General features: G+C 44.4%; 1 protein-coding gene across 11 annotated transcripts in view; it reads right to left on the bottom strand.

Moving 5' to 3' along the window:
• Positions 1–21,435, bottom strand: part of ablim1a (actin binding LIM protein 1a) — a 38,011-nt gene that overhangs the window by 6,161 nt on the left and 10,415 nt on the right. For 6 of the 11 annotated variants that reach the window (XM_028422692.1, XM_028422693.1, XM_028422690.1 and 3 more), the window contains 18 exons: positions 14,300–14,449; positions 11,058–11,241; positions 9,843–9,952; positions 8,621–8,747; positions 8,376–8,469; positions 6,756–6,843; positions 5,903–5,967; positions 4,932–5,009; positions 4,650–4,808; positions 4,509–4,553; positions 4,396–4,431; positions 4,175–4,304; positions 3,577–3,696; positions 2,795–2,899; positions 2,304–2,351; positions 1,194–1,334; positions 386–471; positions 182–305 (listed from right to left, as the gene is read on the bottom strand). In XM_028422692.1, the coding sequence (XP_028278493.1) occupies positions 182–305; positions 386–471; positions 1,194–1,334; positions 2,304–2,351; positions 2,795–2,899; positions 3,577–3,696; positions 4,175–4,304; positions 4,396–4,431; positions 4,509–4,553; positions 4,650–4,808; positions 4,932–5,009; positions 5,903–5,967; positions 6,756–6,843; positions 8,376–8,469; positions 8,621–8,747; positions 9,843–9,952; positions 11,058–11,241; positions 14,300–14,449 (1,890 nt within the window). The remainder of the gene's footprint in view (positions 1–181; positions 306–385; positions 472–1,193; positions 1,335–2,303; positions 2,352–2,794; positions 2,900–3,576; positions 3,697–4,174; positions 4,305–4,395; positions 4,432–4,508; positions 4,554–4,649; positions 4,809–4,931; positions 5,010–5,902; positions 5,968–6,755; positions 6,844–8,375; positions 8,470–8,620; positions 8,748–9,842; positions 9,953–11,057; positions 11,242–14,299; positions 14,450–21,435) is intronic. The other 5 variants (XM_028422696.1, XM_028422695.1, XM_028422698.1 and 2 more) reach the window with 5 other exon arrangements.

Raw genomic sequence — 21,435 nt, 5'->3', positions numbered from 1 at the left:
AGAAATGATAAATGCTATATTATATCAGAGGAAGTATTGAAACAAACCATAAGCAGTTTTCACTGCCTAACACAAACATGTTGCAGGAAAACAAATGTAAAGTGTTATATATCACAGCCCTTGTGTTAAGGTACATTGCTGACGGGCCAAGCTCATATTAGCTGATGAAGCTGCTCTGTACCTGCGTCACAGTTGGTCTGTTTTGGGTCATAGCGCTGAGCAGAGAGGCTTCGCGCATGACGCTCCCTGATCTGTTCTTTTTCCATCTCCTCCTTCAGAATAAGCTTCCCTAAACCAGACTGGATCTACAAACACACACACATTCAAATCACTTACATCCGTGTTAAATATTTATATTTAGTGTGTTAAAAATATTCTGACTGACTTTACTGAGATGCTCCTCTTGAAGCTGTTTTCTTTTCAAGGCCTCTTCCTCCTCCTCTTCTCTAGATCGTCTCCTGCCTTCTGACCCTACAGATGCCACACAAAAGCCAAAAGAAAAGTTACACAAACTGCATAAATAAGGTATAAATCGGAAGACACAATGCTTCACATGTACAGATGAAAAGTTTCATCCACATTTCAAATGTAGAGAAAAACAGCAGAGATATGGTGGCTTCGTTTGGCTGTAGAGCAGTGAGGAATACACACAGTGAATGAGTAATAAGTGGACGGTTGAACACAAATGTGAGACAGAGTTGACGAGACAGACAAACAGGGAGGGGCTTATCGGAAAGATTTGGCCAGAATGACATGGCGGACATGTCAAGATTTTCGTGGATACACAAAAAAAAGCACAATGTAAGACAGACAGACAAAAGTTTGAAGTCAGTCTCAGTTATCTCTGTCTGAGTCATTTGTGGAACTGTTCAGCTAAAGCACCCTTCATGTTCAGTAAGAGAGCATAAAAAAATGGTGACTGCTGCTACCTCAAGCAAAACAAAGTAATATGGCAGCAACAGAAACCAAACATCACTTCTGCTCTGTGCAAGCAAAACATAAAGGCAGACACTGTGCGCCTGGATAACAGCCTGGAGTGAAGCGGGGATGCAGTTTAAAGCTTTTTTTTGTTTAAAGGGTGGGGGTGGGGTCGGGGTTGGGGGGGCAGCTACGAGGAAGAAACAAGAAGAGTTAGGCTGTGGTGAAGGGGTGCGTGTGTTGGACCAAACATGCCCGTCAGGAGCCTACTGTACCTAATACAGTGAGAGAGTAGGGCCAACGGTCGCCCTCACTCCGTGAGCTGTCATCTGGAGAGGGAGCATGGGCAGCGGGGAAGGTGGCGGATCTGATGATGTCATCAGCAGACTTGCTTTGACGTGCTATGGCAGCTGTATCTAGGTTGGTAACCATGGGAACTGATCTATCAGTGTCTGGGTCACAAAATCTCATCGTCAGGCTCAACAGTCACTCAGTCCTGCACTTGTCTTGGTGTGTATAAACTGTGTCTCCAGTGCAAATGTGTCACTGTGCCTTCAATACTGTGTCTGTGTGCAAAATTACACATTCTGTCTGTGACATTAAACACACAAAACAGACCTCACAGTGCACCTGACATACACACATTGCTTGAAGAACAAGTAAAGAGTATAAATGTAAGATGTTAAGATGGACAGAGTGGGACAAGCTTCAGGTCAGACAGATAAGGAGTGGAGACAGACTTCAAACAGTGCTCGTACTGACGCTGGGGGTGACCATGGTTAGATGAGTACACCGTTTCAGCTGATTAACAAGAGAGTCCTCGGAGCTTAGTTCTACAGCATAAAGGAGTGGTTCCCAACCGCTCTGGTCTCAATCACCCAAATATTGATGTCAATGGTGAACTTTCAATGAGTGCAGCTACAGTCTACTTCTACATGACCGTGTGTACTTCACATGACACAGCTAGCTGAGCGCCATTTGTATTTTTTTAATGGGGATTTTGAGTTTTGTTTGTTTTTTCAATATCCTGTTTGGACTTCTGTGCCCACTTACTAACAGGTGCCGCCATAACCTGAGGCTGTAAATTCACTGCAGCAGCACTGGATCAACTCCAAGCGGTGCTTTTGCTGAATGTCAATCCCTGTCAGTCTCTCTCTCACCACTGTCAAATAAAAAGCTAAAAACTGAATCTTATTTCCAGCGTAAGACTGCAGAAGCACCCCTGCTGTACAGCTCCTGGTTGGGAATCACTGGTGTTGATAATTAATAATAATAATAATAATAATAATAATAATAATAATAATAATAATAATAATATTAATTAAACAGACATTTGTTGACTCTTTTTAACAGTGAAGCAGAATATGCTACAAGAGGAAATGTACCGTGTAGTTTGTAGATAGGCGGTTTTCTGTAGATGTTGCTCCCCTGATCTGGAAATGATCAAATATAGAGACATTCACAGAGTTGACCGTGGCTCGTTTATAAAAAGCAAAACAAACCATCTGTGTAAATGTTTATTACATTAAATTTTGTTCTGTTCCTGTGATGTATCTGCACACATGTGAAACACGAGGGGAAAAAGCAAAGGCTGATCTCAAATGGAGTTTAATGACATAGATAGAGAGATAGATAGACAGACACAGACAGACAGCTAGAAAGATAGATAGATAAACAGATAGACAGACAGATAGACAGACAAACAGACAGACAGGCAGACAGACAGACAGACAGATAGATAAACAGATAGACAGATCGATAGATAGATAGATAGATCGATAGATCGATCGATCGATCGATCGATCGATCGACAGACAGACAGACAGACAGACAGACAGAAGGGACGAGCAGTGACAGGGTGCGCTCCAGCTCCTACCTGGGAGGTGGAAATGTTTAGGGGTCAGAGAGAGAGGCGGTGTGACCGGCCGGCTGTCAGGCCTGAGCGGGAGAGGGGAGCTCCGGCCACTTGGCGGGTCAGTGCCTCCAGTGAGAAGAACCGAGAACAGAACATAAGCACGGACACTAAAGGGGGAACCACAGTGTGAACGGTGCAACACACACAGGGGCCGACAGGACCAGCTGCAGTCATTCTGAGCGAATGGGACACATTCTGGTGACTTTTCATAAATGGGCTTGATGGAGCTGAACAAAAGCGCAGCGCAGCATGTATATCAGGCCAGCAGTGGTACATACAGTGAGATTAAATGGGAGATGTTGTGAGTCATGAAGAATGATGACTGTTTTCACGGTTAATACCTACCAGCATGCAACAGCAAACTTTATGATGTGTTAGAAAACCTTTCATGTCTGAGCCTTAACCGGAGTCTTCAGGCTCATCGTGACAATGCACAAAAGTCATGAATCATCCATCAGAGAGCTGACAGTTAGGATTTTTTGATTGGGATTACTAATATCTCTAAAGTGCATGCAAAGCTGCAAACCACAAAGAGCCTGACAGCTGCTTTGTCAAAGTGCACGTTGGTGGCTCGGCTGCATGACACAGGTTTGACCATTCACAGCGGGAGTGACACACTAATGAAAAATTGATCCAGAATGATAGACGAGATACTGACAGGAGGTGAAATCCCGGGTGGCGATGGAGGGGATGCGTTGCCTTGTGGGGGAGGCTTGCGGAGTTAAGTGGAGTGGGGCCCTTACCTTGACTATGGGGGAGGAAGTGGTGTCTGAAAGGGGAGGTGGGGCGGGAGTCACTATTTCTGGAGCCCACACTGTTACTGCACAGGGAGGAGCAGAGCTTCTGCATGCCTGTCAGAGCCTCTGCAGGGAGGGAGGGAGGGAGGGTGTGGGGGACGTGAGGACAAGGTGGGAGTGGGGGGGTGGAGAAAACCCCCAGGACCAGGCAGCAAGAGGTGAAGGAGATAGAAGGTGAGGGGCAAAAGAAGATATATAAGAATCAAATGTTGAAAAACGAACATGAGAAGTAAGGACGAGTTTCACCCTTTGAAATCAAACTTTTAATGAAATAAAATAATAAACTCAGGAGTTATTGTGTTTACAAACGCAAAAAATTGACTTTAGGGTTGTTTTTTTTTGCATCATGTTAATGAAAATCAAGGATGGAAAATAAAAACCTGAAGTCAATTTTGGTTAAAATGCCCTTCAAGTGTGTAGAATAGATCAGACGGAGAGACGTGAACTTGGAGGGATTATCCCAGTCCAGCACTTTTTCATCCTCCTTATGAAACATACATGTGCACAAACACACACTTACAGACTGCGATCTTTACACACCTACCTGGCCTGTGAAAATGCTGCGGCGAACGTGACAATGTGGGAGTGTAACCATGGCGATTATAAACCGGCGACCCTATGGAGCCCTGACTGGTGGACCTTTGAAGGATGCGTTCCCTCCTGTCGTAAGAGCCCTGACACACACACACACACAGGTTGTTATGCAAACTGATGGGTGCAATGATGACACATCTACATGGCGGCGAAGATGAAGAAGGTGCTCACCTCACAGGGTGGGGTGGGCGACATGTTTCTTGATGGCTAAAAAAGAAAGTGTGTCTCTTTAAGTCACATTTCTGTCATTTATCATCACCGGCACATGCGGGGTCGTATCTTACCTTGTCATCGGGCAAAGGGGAGCGCTCCCTCCTGGCAGTGTGGAGCTGTAAGAGACCCAGAAGTTCAATGCTGCACAAAAAAATCACACACATTTGTGTAATCCTTCTTTTCGCATGCAGATGAAGAAGCATGCCGATTACCTCTCCCACACTCTCTCGTCTCTCCTCTCTCTCATCCAGGGAGGTGGTGTACATGGGTTCATAGGTAATAAGATCGGGGCGCTCAATGTCATAAATGGCTTTGACTTTTGGAATGGCAGCTAGGTCTCTGTAATCAAGGATCTCATTGTCTACTTTTGCCTATGGGAGACAAGTAAAGACACACACAAAAGTGAAGGGAGATTACTACTGATGCTAGCACAACAGTGCACAGGGTACATCCTGAAAACATCTAAAGCTGTTGTTTCTGTGACATTTTCTTACATAGATCGTGTGACCCGGTGAGCCAGGTATGCTTGAACCAGGTCTGGAACAAATACTCTCGGACGACGACCTCGTAGGCTGTGAGAAGGAAACACACGAGTGGCTGTTAGACACAACAATATTCTCCCCCACCCACACCCTGATCTACAGCGCACTGCCATCTGCAAATCTGCACCAGATTATTAACCAAAACACTGCACCGTGTGGCTTTTATTCTGTATGAGCGATGAGAAGGAGCTGCTCCCCCCGCATTAACATGAAGTACTCTGAAATACTAACATGTCATCTCATGATTGGGTCATTCATTTGCAAATTTGCAAAGTGAATGAGAGCTTTAAGTGCTGTGATTCGATGTTCTTAAGGACCTCATGCCTGTTTAGGTGAAATGAATGGCAGCAGCAGGTCTGAAGGTTTTTAGAGAAGACACATTAGTCTGTGATATTTCCTCTGCTCCTTCTAATGAGTGTGCATCTTTGTGTCATGATATGAGTGTAGATAAAGGTGTTAAAAAGACAGGACTGGATGACACGCACACACGCACACACAGAGGGCACTGCGGGCTGTCTCCAGCAGGTGGCAGCATACAGTGCATTTGTGTCCTATGTATATGGTGGAACACAGGATGATGCCATCTCATAGCCAATAGCGAATACAGTACCTGCCTTTCTGTTTTTTGGAGGAATAAGAGGGACGGAGGCAACAGCTGTGGAGGAAGGGAGAGGGAGGGGGGGTTCACAGGACATCACACAGGGGTTGTTTGTGCCTCTACTGCCTGACTCACAGTGCACACATCATACATCAACGTGTCCACATGTAAATATGGATAAACACACACGCACGACCCAACACTGCCTCAGATAGGCAAATACATTAAACAGCCTGTGAGTCCCTTTGGTTAAATGTACTAACTCTTCTCCTGTAACATGTTGTCACGAAGTCAGTGGAGACAACATAAAGTCACATGTTCCTACCCGCTCCCTGTGTCTCTCCTCTGTTCTAGTGGTGTTCTTGCAGCCGGGATGCCAAACTGTGGATCCTGAGCAGAAAGATGAGACAGAAAACATTTAGGTTCAACCATCAGAAAATGGCACATTTTCTCTCTCCAAACATACAAAGTTTGACTCTTTCTTTAGTGATGATATTAAGTATTTCTTTCAATGCTGCTTAAATCCTGATCATGACATGAAAAGCGTTTTCAGTAAAGCAGACAATCAAACTTTCTTTGCCAAATGAAACAAAAAAGAGAATAAAAGAAGGAAGACAAACAGAGCCGCTCAATTATGTGTGATGAGGAGTGATGTGAGTCACATGGTGGGCTTCGCAGCCGCCAAATCTCAACTCTTTGGAAAACATATTAAAAAAAGATTTTGCAGAGGCAAGTTCGTCAGCTGGAATAAGTCTAACAAGAGGAGAATACTGTTCTTTTAAGGAAAAATAATAAAATATGTTTTTATTGGTAACTATTTTGATAATTTAGAACAGAATTCCACAGTATTTACAAACTAAACAATCAATAATATACAAATTATTCCAATAATAGTCTGAGTTGCCCCTAATCCAGCTAATAGGGCATAGATGGAGTCATCTGCCTCAATCTGATCAATAATAATCTGTTTATATGACAGACTATATTAGAACAGTTTCTGTAGTACTTCTCCTCCACGACTGCACTTTTTTATCACACTACAGCCACTCAGTAGACACACAGTGTGTTATACACTGTATCACAACCTATCGCCTGCCTACAGATGTTGAGGTGCTTGTGCTAAAAAAAATAGTGTTTTTAGTGCATGTGACAGCAACAGTGCATGTACGCCCGCTCACCTTGCAGGTACATCTCTTCTCCTTCTGTGAACATCTGATTGCACCTGCTGCATCTCGCACAGCTGGGGTGGTAGTGCTTATCTCCCGCCTGGAAAAAAAAACACACACAAAGCACAAATCAAGGTTGACATCACAGGAAAACAGTGATCAATGAAGCCTGCAGGTAAAGTGACTTTCAGCAAATATTACCCCTCTAACCGCTTCACCTGCTCTCAGCTACAGGATTATTCTTTCCTCTAACATGCTGCCTACTTCCACTGTGGATGTGAAGCAGCAAGTAAGAAGCTGCATGTATGAGTGTTATTGTTTGTGGGGTTAAGTCTGGATGTGTGAGAAAATATCAGTGTAAGATGTATTCCGGTCTTATAAAATGGACACTTTTGAATGGTTTGACACAGTCAACCTGCCTTCAAATACCTGAGTGTTCCTCTTTGTGATAACCTGCATAATATAATCCAATAAAATGATCTGATGGCTGGAGCACCTGAATATGTGTCTGTGCTGATGTGGCACTTTGCATGCAGAGTGCTCCATTACAAAGGTTCTGCTGCTCTGACCGGGTGATAAATAGCCAAATGAAATGCTGCCTGCTGTATAACAACCCTCAGGAACATTTCACCAGAAAAGTGGCCACTCAAAGATATGAAGCCACTGACTAATATTTGCATTTAAGCAGTCACAGAGTGACTGTAACAGAGCACCTCCTACCTAATCCTCTCCCAAACTGAACTCCTCTCTCAGGTATAATAACGGTACTTATGCTCTGTGTGCAGCCTGCCATTAAAGACTCTCCCCATTTCTCTGCATCTCGAATAGATGCATTAATTAGTGCTACATTGATAAGCCTTTCACACCGAGGCATCCTGCTGACAGCTACACTGTGTTTGACCTGGGTCTTGGGTCACTGATTAGGCTATCAGACAGACTGGTATGGCTTTGGTCACACTGATCCGCTGGCAGCAGCTCAGGGGTGAGATGCAGCAGCCTTTCCTATTGTCCTAAAGGCCTGCCTTAGTGTTGGATTACCATAAGCCCAACTGGCCGGCCAGCAGTGACTTTTTGGTGCCATTAAACGACACATAACTAAGTGTCTGACCCGATCGCCGTCCACAAAACAGACAGACAGGCTGGTTGGAGAGACACCAGCGAGCAGGGAGGGAGGACGCAAGTGCTGTTTTACATAAACTCTGCTCAGAAATAACACTTAAAGGGAGTTTCATAACAGCTGCACGACATGCAGTTTTAATGAAGAATCATCACTTCCTTAATGTCAGATCCCATTAGGTGTTTTATGTAATATTTATGTAATTTGTGCTTGTATGTAAGAGTCTGATGCTAAGAATTAATCTTTTAGTTGAACACAGTCGTGTCAAGCTTGGTGCTGAAGAGATTACATCACAGATTATCAAACTACATTTACAATTATGCTCCATGAAACATCCATCCGTCTGCCTGCACAAGAACCAGAACGCAGATGTCACACTCAAGCATTCAAACATCTTCAAAGACTAGACTTCAAACTCACCTCAGGCAGGTTCACATTAGAAATTCATTATTGCATTAAAATCCTGTGCAGGTAGCCGCAGAAGACGTGTGTGTGTGTGTGTGTGTGTGTCTCACCTCTAGCACCTTCCCTGTGATGAACTGGTGACACGCCTCACACTGGACACCAAAGTGAATCTGGTAGTCCTTCTCACAGTAGGGGGCGCCATCCCTGTGAGAATGAGAAGGAGGAAGAGGAAGAGGAGGAGGAGAGATCCAAATGAGACTCCACACTGATATATTATGCAGTGTGTGTGTGTGTGTGAACCCTGTGCAAGCTCTGACAGAGCAGCCTGTAATTATGGCAGATATGAGCTGCTTACTTGCTGATGTACTCCCCGGTCAGCACTTTGCTGCAGGCCTTACACTTAAAGCAGCCCAGATGCCACTGTTTGTCCAGTGCTAGGAGAGCCTGTCCGTTCTTAATGTCCCGGCCACATCCGGCACAGTCTGTGGAAGAACAAGAAAAACTGGTCACAGGAGGGACTCGTGTTTGGCCATACGCCTATAATTTATTAACAGGGGGATGCATCATTACATAGAAACAGTAAGACATCTTGTCAATTCTGATCCAGGACACTAGATGGTGATAGAGGGTAACCAGCAATGTTGTGGCAGCTGCCTCTTCCCATCATCCCCATGCCTCCAGCTTTTAAAGCTCCCTCCATATCCAAGTCTGGTCCCGAGGCTCTGAAAGTGAAAGGGCTTTGGCTTCTAAACGAACAATCTTCATGTCATCTCTTCTTTAATGAACAGAAGATGAAAGCTATGCAGAGCGCGCCGCAACCACAGGGGATGATAACTACGTAAGGCATAACAAGGCTGCGATGACGCGAGTAGAATCAGCATGCCTTATTTATAAGTGACCTTGTCTAAAAGCTCTTCAAAATGCCAACAGAGACACCAGCGGGGAGGAAAGAGCGAGGGAGAGATGGAGAGAGAAAGACCGGGGAGGATCAGCAGGGTTTGAGGGTGGTTCCACAGAGAAAGGAAATGCATGGCCATGCATTATTTAGCAGGGACTGTCTTAGTGTTATTCATAAAGGAACGTGGCTGGTTGGACACCAGGCTGATGGAGAAGAAAGGTGGAGGATCTCCCTGAATGGTAACCCCTCCATCTTTCACTCTTCAATCATGGCTGGCTTGTAGTGGAGCTCCTGAATAGTATAGCACATTGCATAACTCTTAAAGAGTTTGACCAGATAACTAAAAATAAATGCAACACAAGAGACAAGAAAAACTATTAACTGAGCGTAAACTGTCCAATCGTAGATGGTGTCTCTCTCCACTCCAACGCCTCAAGTTACCAGTCAGATCCTGTCTGCAACCTTGAATTTGATCCGGGAAGTCGACGTTTATAAATTCCCAGTGAGAAATTTCAACCTAAAGTTGAAACATCTGACTTCTAAGATATGTTTGTAGCACTTTTGAACTGACTTCTGGTCTGAGTTCATTTAACTTTATGCTAATAATTTCCCCACAACAGCATCCTCTGAATGACCAAGAGTGCCTTCCTGTGCATTGAATGAAATAATAGCTACTTACTGCTGGAGCCCAGGATGTCCTTTGGTCCTGGAGACATGGGCTCGACACAGTACTGACAAAGACAGTCCTTCCCGTTAAAGGTCACCCTGTCCCCGGCAGGGAACGGTCGTCTGGAAGACATCAACAATGAGACGTGAGCTGCGGGCCCATGCTAAGCATGGTAAGAGTTCATTAGCAGTGGCTTGCGGGTTGTCTGACGAGGGTTGAAGATGACAGGGCTCCATGACGTGGACGTGTGTCAACACTGTCTGCCCGTTTACTCAGATGATGAGGACATGACGCACGGAGTGCTACTGTACACTGTCAGCTGGAATCCCTGCCACCGTCCACTCTGCCGGTTCCTCACGTCACACTATATAAATGTATGATTGTTGTAATAGAAGTACATAGAGAATGCAGGAGAGGAAGATGTAAGATGAAAGAAGATGAAGTGCTCTTAAAATATAAATAATTGTAGTTTTAAAGCTACAGTGCAGAACTATTTTCTCCCCCTTGTGGCAGGGAAAGTAATTACACTCATGTGTATGGTGTATAAAAGCTAAGCTAACTCAATTTTGGTGGTGAGCAAATTAAATGCAAGTAGTGAGTATGTGCACATCCCAGGGTTGTGTGTGTTTTTTTTCCACAGACTGCATATAAAAATGAAAAAATTCCCGCTTTTGTTACATATTTATTCTCAAACATTAGCTAGCTTGCTAACAAGGTTCATCTTGCTGCTCTTGGACAGAGATGGATCGTCGTCTTGGAGATCTGTGTTGTGTTGTATTTTTGGCCGGAGACTTTTTTTAGAGCTAGTAGTCTTTGCAGTGTTTTACTATGATCATGTTTCTTTTTCATGTGAAGCATCAGCAACTTTTTTCCTCCGATGCTTCCTGGTCGCCTCCATCTCTGTCACCACGTTTACACTTCAGCTCATTGCTGGCTGACATCAAACTGCTAAAACTGGGAATTTCACCACCAACACTGGATTTAAAGCTCCCGTACTCTGTGAAACATGGAGCGATGTATGTGCCTCTGATAGGATTAGTCTGCATTAAGTGGTTTGGAAAGGGTTTATGTTAAAGTCACGCACTATAGCTTTTAAAAACACATCAGGAAGACTTCCATGGCCTGTTTCCTTTCATGCTCATACTGTTCTTCCTGACCATTTCTTGGTCACATCCCTTATTTAGGGGCTAAGCTGCTGTGAGAACATGTCGGGAGTGTGTGCCGTACTTGCAGATGGTGCAGACGAAGCAGGCGGGGTGGTAGGTCTTGCCCAGGGCGGTGACCACTTCTCCTTCGACAAAGTCCCCGCAACCATTGCAGCGTGTGCCGTGCATGCGTTGGTAGTCCAGCGTGCACAAATACTCTCCATTCTTCATGAAGAAGCCCCCCTGGGCGAGGTCACAGCCGCACACTAAACACAGGACAGGACACACACACACAGTGTGAGTGAGGTCATTTACTGTAGTGCTTGTCCAATGAGCATCAAGCCTCCCTCCATGCATCAACAGCTTTGTTAAGATTTGCTAGTCTGTGAATAATACAGAGAGACTAACTGAATGCATGAAATGGATGCTGACTTAAATTAAAACACATTTCAAGCTCTGCAGCAGGGAGGGTGGAAAAAAAATACAATTCTTTCATCAGCAGCACAGAAAAAACACTCTGTCTTTGAAGGAACTCTGCACTTCAGGCTCATGTCTATTAATCAGCACCACGACTACAAGGTTTCATTTTTGCAACAACAATTCAATTGTGTAGCCCAGGAAATAGCCTTGATCTGTTTTTGAAGATAGCTTCACAATACAGTCTGCAATAAGCTTCCTTCTATTCAAGCACAGCCTTGTCATCCAGACAACCATGAAAGCATGAAGAATGCAAACGTACTAATTAGGGAACAATTGAGAGATACTTGAATGTGGCACTAAAAATGTGTTTCAGGACCATGGCTTGTATTTTTAAACAGATATTCTATGCCAAAAATAATGGTTTAATATTAGCACGTCAATTTAAAAACCGACATTATAATATTCCAGTGGGTGCAAATTAAATCATGACATTAATGAAAGCACGTCCGTCACCGCAGCTCAGTAATGGCTGCATATTTTCTGCAAATCTCTGACATGTGTCTGGTACGTACAGTATTTCAACAACCGCATAATAATGATGATGGCGTGCCCCGTGCTGTTCAACCACTCCAGCACCATGGAGCCAGCCTGGGAATTTAACAGCCACAGCTAAGAGGAAAAATATTTTGATATTTGAGATAACTGCACCTAATCATTCTTATGCAATGAGCCACGCTAAATCCAGGGGATGAATGGGAGCGGGTGAGGGAGAGAATCAGATTTAATTGCATTAGGGCTCAGGGATGATGAGATTAGCTTGTAAGCTAACTGAGTCAAAAGAAAATCGGCAGTGGAGATTTGGTGGCCTTTGACTGCGGCGTCCAACCGCCTCAGCTTTCTAACAGATGCCATTACATAAAACAGCTTCTTTTTTTTTGGAAATTTAAAATGAAATAGGAGCGGAAGTGAAAAATTAATTGAAACTGAGTGCACTTAATGGAATGAAACTAAATATTGTACCTGTAGCCTGTTCGGGATGTGTCTGCGAAAGCATAATCTGTCAATAAGTGTCAATGAGCTTACGGCAGGATCATTATTATTAGCAGGCGTACAGGCTGACTGACAATAGCAGGCGTAATTTTAGAGCAAGGACTAGGACACTAAGTCTTCAGGCTATTAAAGCTGTCCTCGTGTCTTCTTTGGCTAACGTACACAAACACACATTTGTCACCCCCCGACTCACGATGTACCGTGGATCCACTTGCAAAGGACAGAATTAGATACTAATCTAAGTGTTCGCTTATGTTATTCTGGGCCCTTGGTGAACTAAGCTAACTCTGTAATAGTGCTCCAGTCACAGATTAAGTACAAAGGCTTCAGCAGAGGAGGTCCTGCCTGGAGTGAGGCTGCTTAGTCGGACGTGGGCGGCTTCATTGTAATCATGCCAGAATGCCAACAATCTATCAGCAATAGGGGCTGAACGCAGAGGGATTTGCACTGTCACTTGTCACAGAGAGCGTCATGCTGGCACTTTAATTGAAGTATGCAGGTCTGGAAAGTGAAGATGAGTCATCCCGCCCTTCTTCAGGGGAGGATGGAGAGGACACACCGTGGCTTTTAGGGACTTCACTGCTCCCGCTTTGCACGGAATGATCTGAGGAAATGTTGTTGTTTACCTTCCAGCGTGCACTGAATGAAAGGCAGCGAACGTCTTACTATGGTGACTGCATCAAACTAGCAATGAATTTTAAACTTCACACAAGAGCTGCCAATTTTCACACGACTCCCACATTTTTCTTCTCCTTTTCAGAGAAAAACTCGTCCAAGCTGTCTGAGAGTTCATTTTTAAATTGTAAACACATGACTTGTTTACCAGTGACTGCTGCTGTCATCTGTCTGAGCAGTAAATATGTCTGAGGAGATTTTACAAAAGTCATTACATTTACTTTTTAACACCGCCTCCTTTGACATTCACACACTGGGACCTCCAGAAAATAGCAGCACCTGTAGCAGTGGTGAAAAGGAGCTTCCTCCCCTGCTGTTGCCACCCTGACCTCCTGGATCTCCATGGGTGACCTTGAGATCCAGGTAGAGGATGACTGCACATAGGTCTGTATATTGTCCTTTTTCCCACATATCGCTGACTACATACATACATGTTATAAACTTTCTGTTGATTTACATTTTTTTGTTGTTTTATTGTGGATGAACTTTGGCTCATTCTTCTGCACAGCATTGTTTCAGTTCCTTGAGGTTTTGGCGTATTCTTTTATGCATTCCAAATTCTTGATTCTTTCGCTTTTTAGCCACTCTGCTGTGCTTTTGTCTATTGTCCTGTTGCATGGCCGAATTTTGACTGTCAGAGAATACTCTGCTATACAGAGGAGCTCATAGTCGACTTGAGTGTTGTGGTTTGTTCAGATTCAGTTTTGTGAACCTCTGTCGTGCTTCCATGTGTTTTTTTTGGCAGAAGAAACTTTCTGCAATCCGGCAAACCTTCTGAACAAACATGTTCAGTCTTTTTCTAATGGTGCTGTCAAGGACAGTGACATTGAACATGCTCAGTGAGGCCTGTAGGCTCTGACATGTAGCTCGTGGGTTTTTTGTGTTTCTCTGATCATGCACGGTCAGATCTTGAGGTGAAGGGGTGGAGACATCCACTCCTGGGAGGATTGACAACTGTCTTGAGTGCTTTCCACTTGTGGTTAATGCTTCTCACTGTAGAAGGTTGAACTCCAGATAGTCTGGGAATAGTTGTTATAACCCTTTCCAGGTTGCTTCTCTACACCTGAATGCTCCAGAGCAGCAAAGTCCCAAAACGTGTGCTGATGATCAATTCATCAAGGACTGGTGATCAGCAGCACCTGTCACAGTTTGCTTATTGTCCAAAGTGTGATGTCATACCTTTACATGTGAAGCACTTGAGGTGAAAGTGCTTGTTCTGCACCCGGAGCACCTCGCCCTTACATGGCTCCCCGCACTTGTAGCACTGGATCAGGGGCTTCTCTGTGGAGTGCTGATGGTGTTGGTGGTGTGTGTCCTGCGCATGAGCCACTGCAAGAGATGAGACATTAACATTACTATTGAGCTGTTGTGTTGATGAGTCAGTAACATGTTTTTATAACACTGCTTTTAAGTCTGTTCATCTGAGGAACACGCTGTGCAGCGGGAGCATCACACAGACACCGGAGACAAAGACACGAGAATGCACAGATCCTGTCAGGGTGAGAGACACTGAGCAGGACAGCACAACTCAGGGTTCATGGCCAGATAGGCTCTCTGGAGAGCAACAAACTAAAAATAGTCCGTCTTGATCAGTGGAGGACGGCCAGTCAAAATGCTGAGAGGAGCAGGACTCTGTAAATGGAACACTAAAAGTGTATTGATAAAATCACTATTGACTTTAATGTACGTTCATCTTTAAGGGAAAACATAAGTTAGAGTTATGGCTCCTTTAGTGTCCCTGCTTCAGTTATGATTCCAGTAATCATTAAACTTGTAGCTTCAAACTGAGCTCAGCATTAACGTCCAGTAAACAGGATGTTAAATCCAGCAACAACACAATTATTAAGATAATGAAGAGTTCCTTTCCTTTCTGTGTGTGTCAAATACAGAACATGGGATTAAGAGAGAGTAAAACTTGCAAAAGCAGGAAGCAAATATCAACACACACAGGAAGATGTCGAGTTCATCCTGAGGGGAGCACAAGTGTCTAAACCAGACTGTAAATCAAAGTGAGCATGAATGACGTCTCAAGCTGTAAGTGTGACGTTTTGTTGTGCAGCCATCCTGCTTTTCTATTCTTATTCTGTGCAGAACACAAACTGTCTCTGGATGGAAGTGGACAAACAAACAATCAGAGATCAGTCAGGACATCTGAAATGACATGGAGCCGAGTAGGTTCGACATTGTTGTCAGCGCTGCCATAAAAAAAAAAATAATCCAAAGTGTTATTATCAATTCTGCAAATATTTGTGAACCAGCCAAGCAGGAAGTCATCACATAAAGCACGCTTCAGTTCAGTTTATGATTGTGCGATAGAGTTTGTGCTGAGTGGAACTGGCTGTGAAGGTGAGGGATTAATGAAGCGACTGGACCGGCCCGGCTAATTGTTCTGTTGACGGCTTAAAAAACAGGAAGAGAAGCTAGCAAACCTATCATGAAGCTTTTAACTGTTCACAACTGGTCCGAATGGTTAAAACACAACACATATTTAACTCTGACATCACAGGCGGGATGAAATATTCCAGTCACACAGCCTGGACGTGCACAGATTCTACACTGAGTAAAGATTTAGACATCACTTTCTCAGTGTGAGGTTTTGACAGCCATTATAATTATATAAGGCTGAGTATGTATTATCAGCTTGCTTCATCTCTACAAGCAGCAGCAGTGTTATCTTTAGATCCATGAGATGTCAGCCTGTCGCCCTCCTCTGTTAGAAAGTTCGCTAAAAACATCAATCCAGCACCACTGTATGGGATGTAAATACTGCTGCAGTGCCGCACTGCACACAGCTTATCATCCGTCTGAAACCAGCAGATTATTTCACACTCGGTGGCAGCGAGCAGCTTCTTCTCCTCATCCTCTCATTTTTTTTAAACACACAAACATGCACACACACACACACACATAAGCACACAAAAGGATCCGTGCTCTTTCTGCTCAGCAGTGAATCATTAGTCTGCAAGGCTAAAATAAGACACCATCAAAGACACAGAAATAGCAGCAAGAACAATCGATGGTCTACCAAAAGAGAGACATTACTCTGGATTATTAATGACTTGGCCCGGCATTCATCACACTTCTACAGTTTCAGTGACTTTCTGACATCCAGAGATGGTTTGATTGCAGGCAAATCAAATCAGAGAGAGAGAGAGAGAGAGACTTTTTTAACGAGACACTTCATCAGACTTTGATCCACTGTACCAAGCCTTACAGACAAAAGTACAACAACAGAGCATCAGTCTAATCATGATGTGAGACAAAGAAGCAGGACACTGGAGAGAAGGTGGCTATGAGGGGAGGATCTGTCTCCCTGGTGTCTCTAATGTGATTACACTCAGCAGGACAATGAGTCATCTCTGGGTGAACCAGACTACTGTGACACAGTGAGCTGAGTCTCAGCAGCTCCGTGTGTGTGACATTGCACCTCCGTGAAAAAACACAGGCCATCTGGGTAACTGCACACTGCAAAAGCTAAGCAAGCTAACAAGTCTTTTTAAGCCTCGCACATATACACCAGCAGGACAATGCAGTTTGTTTTTAGTGCTGCCAATTATTCCTATATATAAAGCAGTGTGTGTGAGAGCAAAGGAATCATTAAGGCAAAGTGTGATGGAGCCACAATTACAGGTAAACAGTGACATCACATCACTTTTTTTTGCTTTAAACAACTGCAAATCCACCATACACACACACACACACACTGAATTTCTGAATGGACACACACATGGCTCCAAAGAGTTGACGGAAGGATGCACAATATTATCACCAGGAACTCCTCAGCAGATATTGGCCTTGGAGTTATCAGTAGATAAGCTGACTGACTAATACTCACTGTATCCCCAGAGTGTCCCTGAAAAATGTCAGTGAACGTATACAAGGGACAAGTGTGGTGTGTGTGTGGACAGTATGGAGGTTTGTACTGTCCGAAACTGCTAGCATCGTTGCTGGTCAGGTCCCCAGTCTATCATAGGGCTAACACAGCTAACCTAACATACATTACACCTTGTTGGTTTGTGGGAGGAAGGTGGAGTACCTGAAGTAAACCCAGGGAGTGACACTGCCTAACCATTGCTGCACTGCTTCGTTTCCTTTTAGATTTAATTTGCTCTCACCAACCCTCTGGGGGTCACCCAGAGGGTGATGTTTTACCTAATGTATCCATGCCCGTGGCTTTTTTGAGGTATGTGACTGACATATGATGTGTGAGGCTGCACAGCATGTGACCTGGGCCTTCTTCAACAGATACCTCAATGCTCTGTATATATATATATATATATATATATATATATATATATATATATATATTTACAGACATGTGTTTATACAGATTAGCGAGTCACTAACATTCACAGGCCCAAGAGTGGGTGGTGTGGTGATAATTCTCTCTTCTTACCATCTTAATTTGCAGTCATATCAGCAGTGTTGATAGAAGCATATTAATCAAACATCTGTGTTGTGATGCCAGCCATTTCTCTCTGAGCGCGCTTGTTTTTCTGACTTAACTATTTTCAACATACAGCATGGAAAAGTCAACACTGCTCACGTCATAACAGGTTGACAAAAATCCAAGACAGATGTTTGAACCCTGCACAGAGAGAATCTCAATGCTGAGGTTTGGATGGGAAGCTGCCTGGTACATGGGAGCTGTGTTTTTCCAGTTTAGCTCCACCCACTTCCTCCGCTGTAAAGCGTTTGCCCGAGCGGTGGCTGCACACACGGGGTGAGATGGGTTACACAAAAACTGAAGAAGAAACATACAAAAACGGTTGTTGTGTTCACTGAAAGGATCCAGATCGGACCATTTACAGGATTTTTTATCATATAAAATCCATTAGTGAGGTCTCACATGTTTAGCAATCTACAGCTGTATACCTTCAATGAGTTGGATTTTAAATAAATGCATTAGTGAGTCTAGTGTCTTTGGGGCTTAGCAGCAAAATGGCGCTTGATTTGCCAGAATGTATATTATATAACACTATAAATAAGTAAGCAACCTCAGCACAGAGCATCTTACTGTGAAATATATAGTAGCACCATTTTTCCGACTCACATTCCTCATTCTGGGCTGGATGTGTTGGCTGTGCTGACAGAGTGATCTGTCCTGCCTCATCACCAGAGGATAAAGTGACTGATATGAGCTCCTAAACACACAATGAATACACACACACACACACACATAACGAGGGAGCTGCGGGAACAATAACCATCAGAGCATCCCAAAGCCGGGCCCAGAGAGAGAGAGAAAGAAAAGGGTGCTGCTCTCTTCACCCCTACATTTAACCCCCCCCCCCACCCCAACCCCACACAGTTAAGCAGAACTGAGCCACGTTGGCAATAATAAAGGCTGCAGATGATACTCAGGGGGGAAGTGAGAAAGGCCATCTTGAATCCCCCTGAGGGCAGGTTTTTCTGTTACACGTGGCCCCGTGGCCTCGCTGGTAAATAACAATAGAGCGATGCTACAGACAGAGAGTGTGGGACACGCTGCAGACTTTGCTGCCTTCATTTCCTGTCAGGCACACCGAGGAATGCCACAGAAGAAGTTTGGGAGACAGAGAGGAGGAGGAGGGGGGGATTCAATTAAACAATACATGAGAGATCTAATAGAATATGCAGTCGCTCTCCTCAGTGGTTACTGTAGATACTACAGCTTCTACTATGTGATCATGTGATGGAGCGTGTGTGACAAAAACAGACCATTACCCCAAAAAACAAAACACACACTCTCATTTTCATGCAGCGCGACAACTTTGAGAAACTCCAAGGGACCCATCATTAATATCAAAAAGCAAAGAATATGCCCACCATGAAGTCATGAGTGGACGTGTGTGTGTGTGTGTGTGTGTGTGTTTTTTTGGGAGAGGGGGAAGGGCTTCCAGAGCTCTTTATCACCCAGACATAACAAGAAGCTCTTAACCCTCCCCTTCATGAATATTTATGGATACATACAGCGCCTCCACACCCCCTCGGCCTCGCCACCAGCACCCCCAGACAAAGCACTTCAAACACGGGGCACAAATTGGAGGTGGAAGTGGGGTGGTGGTGGTGGTGGGTGGGGGGGGGGGGGACCCTATCAGCCTCCACCAGACCCCTCCCCCTCCCAAAAAGAACCTTGGATAACTAATCCTTTGGGACTTGAGCATTGAATAATAATCTGCTCTGAATGGTTGAATGGCACAGTGCGGAGCGTTTGTTGTTGGGCAGGTACTCGGTAATAATAACAGCCTGATAAACAGAAAGGGAGAGAGAGAGACTTCCAGTACAGCCACTTATCTGAAGGGAGACAATGGTGGCTTCATGAACTGCAGAAGCCATTGTGTTGGTAGAGCTGATGAAGGCCTTGGCTCTTTGCCTCTGAATGACAGCCCATTTCGGCCCCACAGCGCTGTTTCGTATTTCCTGTGATAATCAAACCGATGGATGCCAGACAGGGAGGATGTTTGTTGACTGGCACAATGTATGGCTACAGTCTGTCTTTCTTTCATGCGAGTCTCATGTCACTCTTGTTGTTTTAGCCTTTATATTTTAGGTCTTAGTGTCTGCCTCTCCGCCACTTATCTCATCTGTATATTCTAGTCCTGTGTGCCAGCTGTACAAACAGCGAGTGTCTATGAGAGAGAGTGTGTGTGTGTGTGTGTTGCATTGATGTCTGTGAAAGGGTTTAGCTCCTCTTTCAGGGGGTAGACACTGGCAAGCTTCAAAGATGAGGCACCACTGCAGTTGTCTGCAGCACTCACTGCAAAATCACAGGAGGCAGCTACAGAGGCACATGACATTAGACTTTCCTGTGAAAGGGAAAAATTGTGAAAGCAGGGAGTTCTGGGAGTTGGTGCTTCACGAGGCAGAGGCGTACATGTGATGACGATTATCTGGAGCGCAGGTCAGCTGGGCTTCTTATGCAATTTAAGGCAGAGAACATGAGACAGAGGCATAAAAAGAACCATCTACAAACCTCAGAAGCACGTGTTAATCACGATCAGACTACGTAAGGTACACACGGCCTCAATAAACTATTTCAAGGGTATTCTTGGCTTTGAAAATAGGGCGGCAGCCTGCAAGCAGACAAAACGCTAACACTGCAATCTCTTGATTGTGATTCATCATTTGGAGCGTTCAGCTGTGTATCCTGATGTTACAAAGCCCACCTGGCCTCAGACAGGTTGCATTATGAGCTCCTTGGAGGATACACAGAGAAAGAACTCTGTGGAAAACAGGAAGCCTGTGAATGTGGATGGTAAGCCCTATAAAAAAATCCCAGGTAGCATGTTATGTGTATGGAAAAACTTTCAGAGAGGGATTGTGGGAGACGAACACGTGGCAGCCAGAGGTTATGGGTGTTTGTGCCAGCCCAGGCGGCACTCTGTGGCAAAGGCCTTTTCTTTGTGGCCAGTCGGATCCACATCAAGGAGAACAGCTCCGGAGCTGGACGCCGCCTCCGGCCACCAGTGTGCCGACAGATCCATAAACAAACCTCCACACTCATGTCTGTCAACATCTGAAAACATGTTGTTTTTTTTAGACAAAAATAAATGAGATTAACCCAGACTGGTAAGGGCAGTCACATATAATCACATGTTACTGTGAATAATGACTTTTACATTCATTTCCAGCCCAGTGAACTAAGTGGAAAGGTGATGTAATACTTTACATTTTCCATTACAGCAATGTAGTTTAAGAAGTAGCTCATTTAAAACATTCAGGGTCCAACAAAAGCACCTTCAGTTTAATTTCCTGTAATTTTCCTTTAGAGAAACTGCTTTGCCTTTAAATCGTACCAACAGGAGATTTCTTTATTATAGAAAATTGCATCTACACTGCTGCTTGCTGTGAGTCATACTGACAAACAATGGTCAACCTCACAACCACATGCCCCAGCAAATTGCAGGGAATGTTAATACGACTGAACGACGGCCCCTGACTTCACCTAATTCATGCCACACAGCTGGGCGACCTCGGCTGCTGCCGGAAACAAACATCTTCTTTTTTTTTTTTTTTTCTTTTAACAGGACACTATGAATGGGGCCACAGCTGACAACAATGGAGTGTACCTTTTAGATGGTTGCCGTGGCAACGGCTGCAGACAGAGCGAGAGAGAGAGAGAGAGAGAGAGAGAGAGAGCGAGAGAGAGAGTGCAGGTCCATAGCTCTGCGCAGTGTGGCTCCCTACACTAGTGCTCCACTTTCGGTTCCTATATGCTACCTTCAGCCTCCGTGGAAAAGACGCACCGTTTTAAACACATCATCATCCCTGAAGGTTTTTTCCTCCCATATGGTGTCAAGCTCCCATGTGACAAGCCAGATGCTTTGTACTGG

This window comes from Parambassis ranga, chromosome 15, assembly GCF_900634625.1.
Source record: "Parambassis ranga chromosome 15, fParRan2.1, whole genome shotgun sequence".
In the NCBI taxonomy this organism is placed as follows: Eukaryota; Metazoa; Chordata; class Actinopteri; family Ambassidae; genus Parambassis; species Parambassis ranga.
The sequence above is the reverse complement of the archived record's forward strand: the minus strand, read 5'-3'. Positions and strand labels throughout refer to the sequence as shown.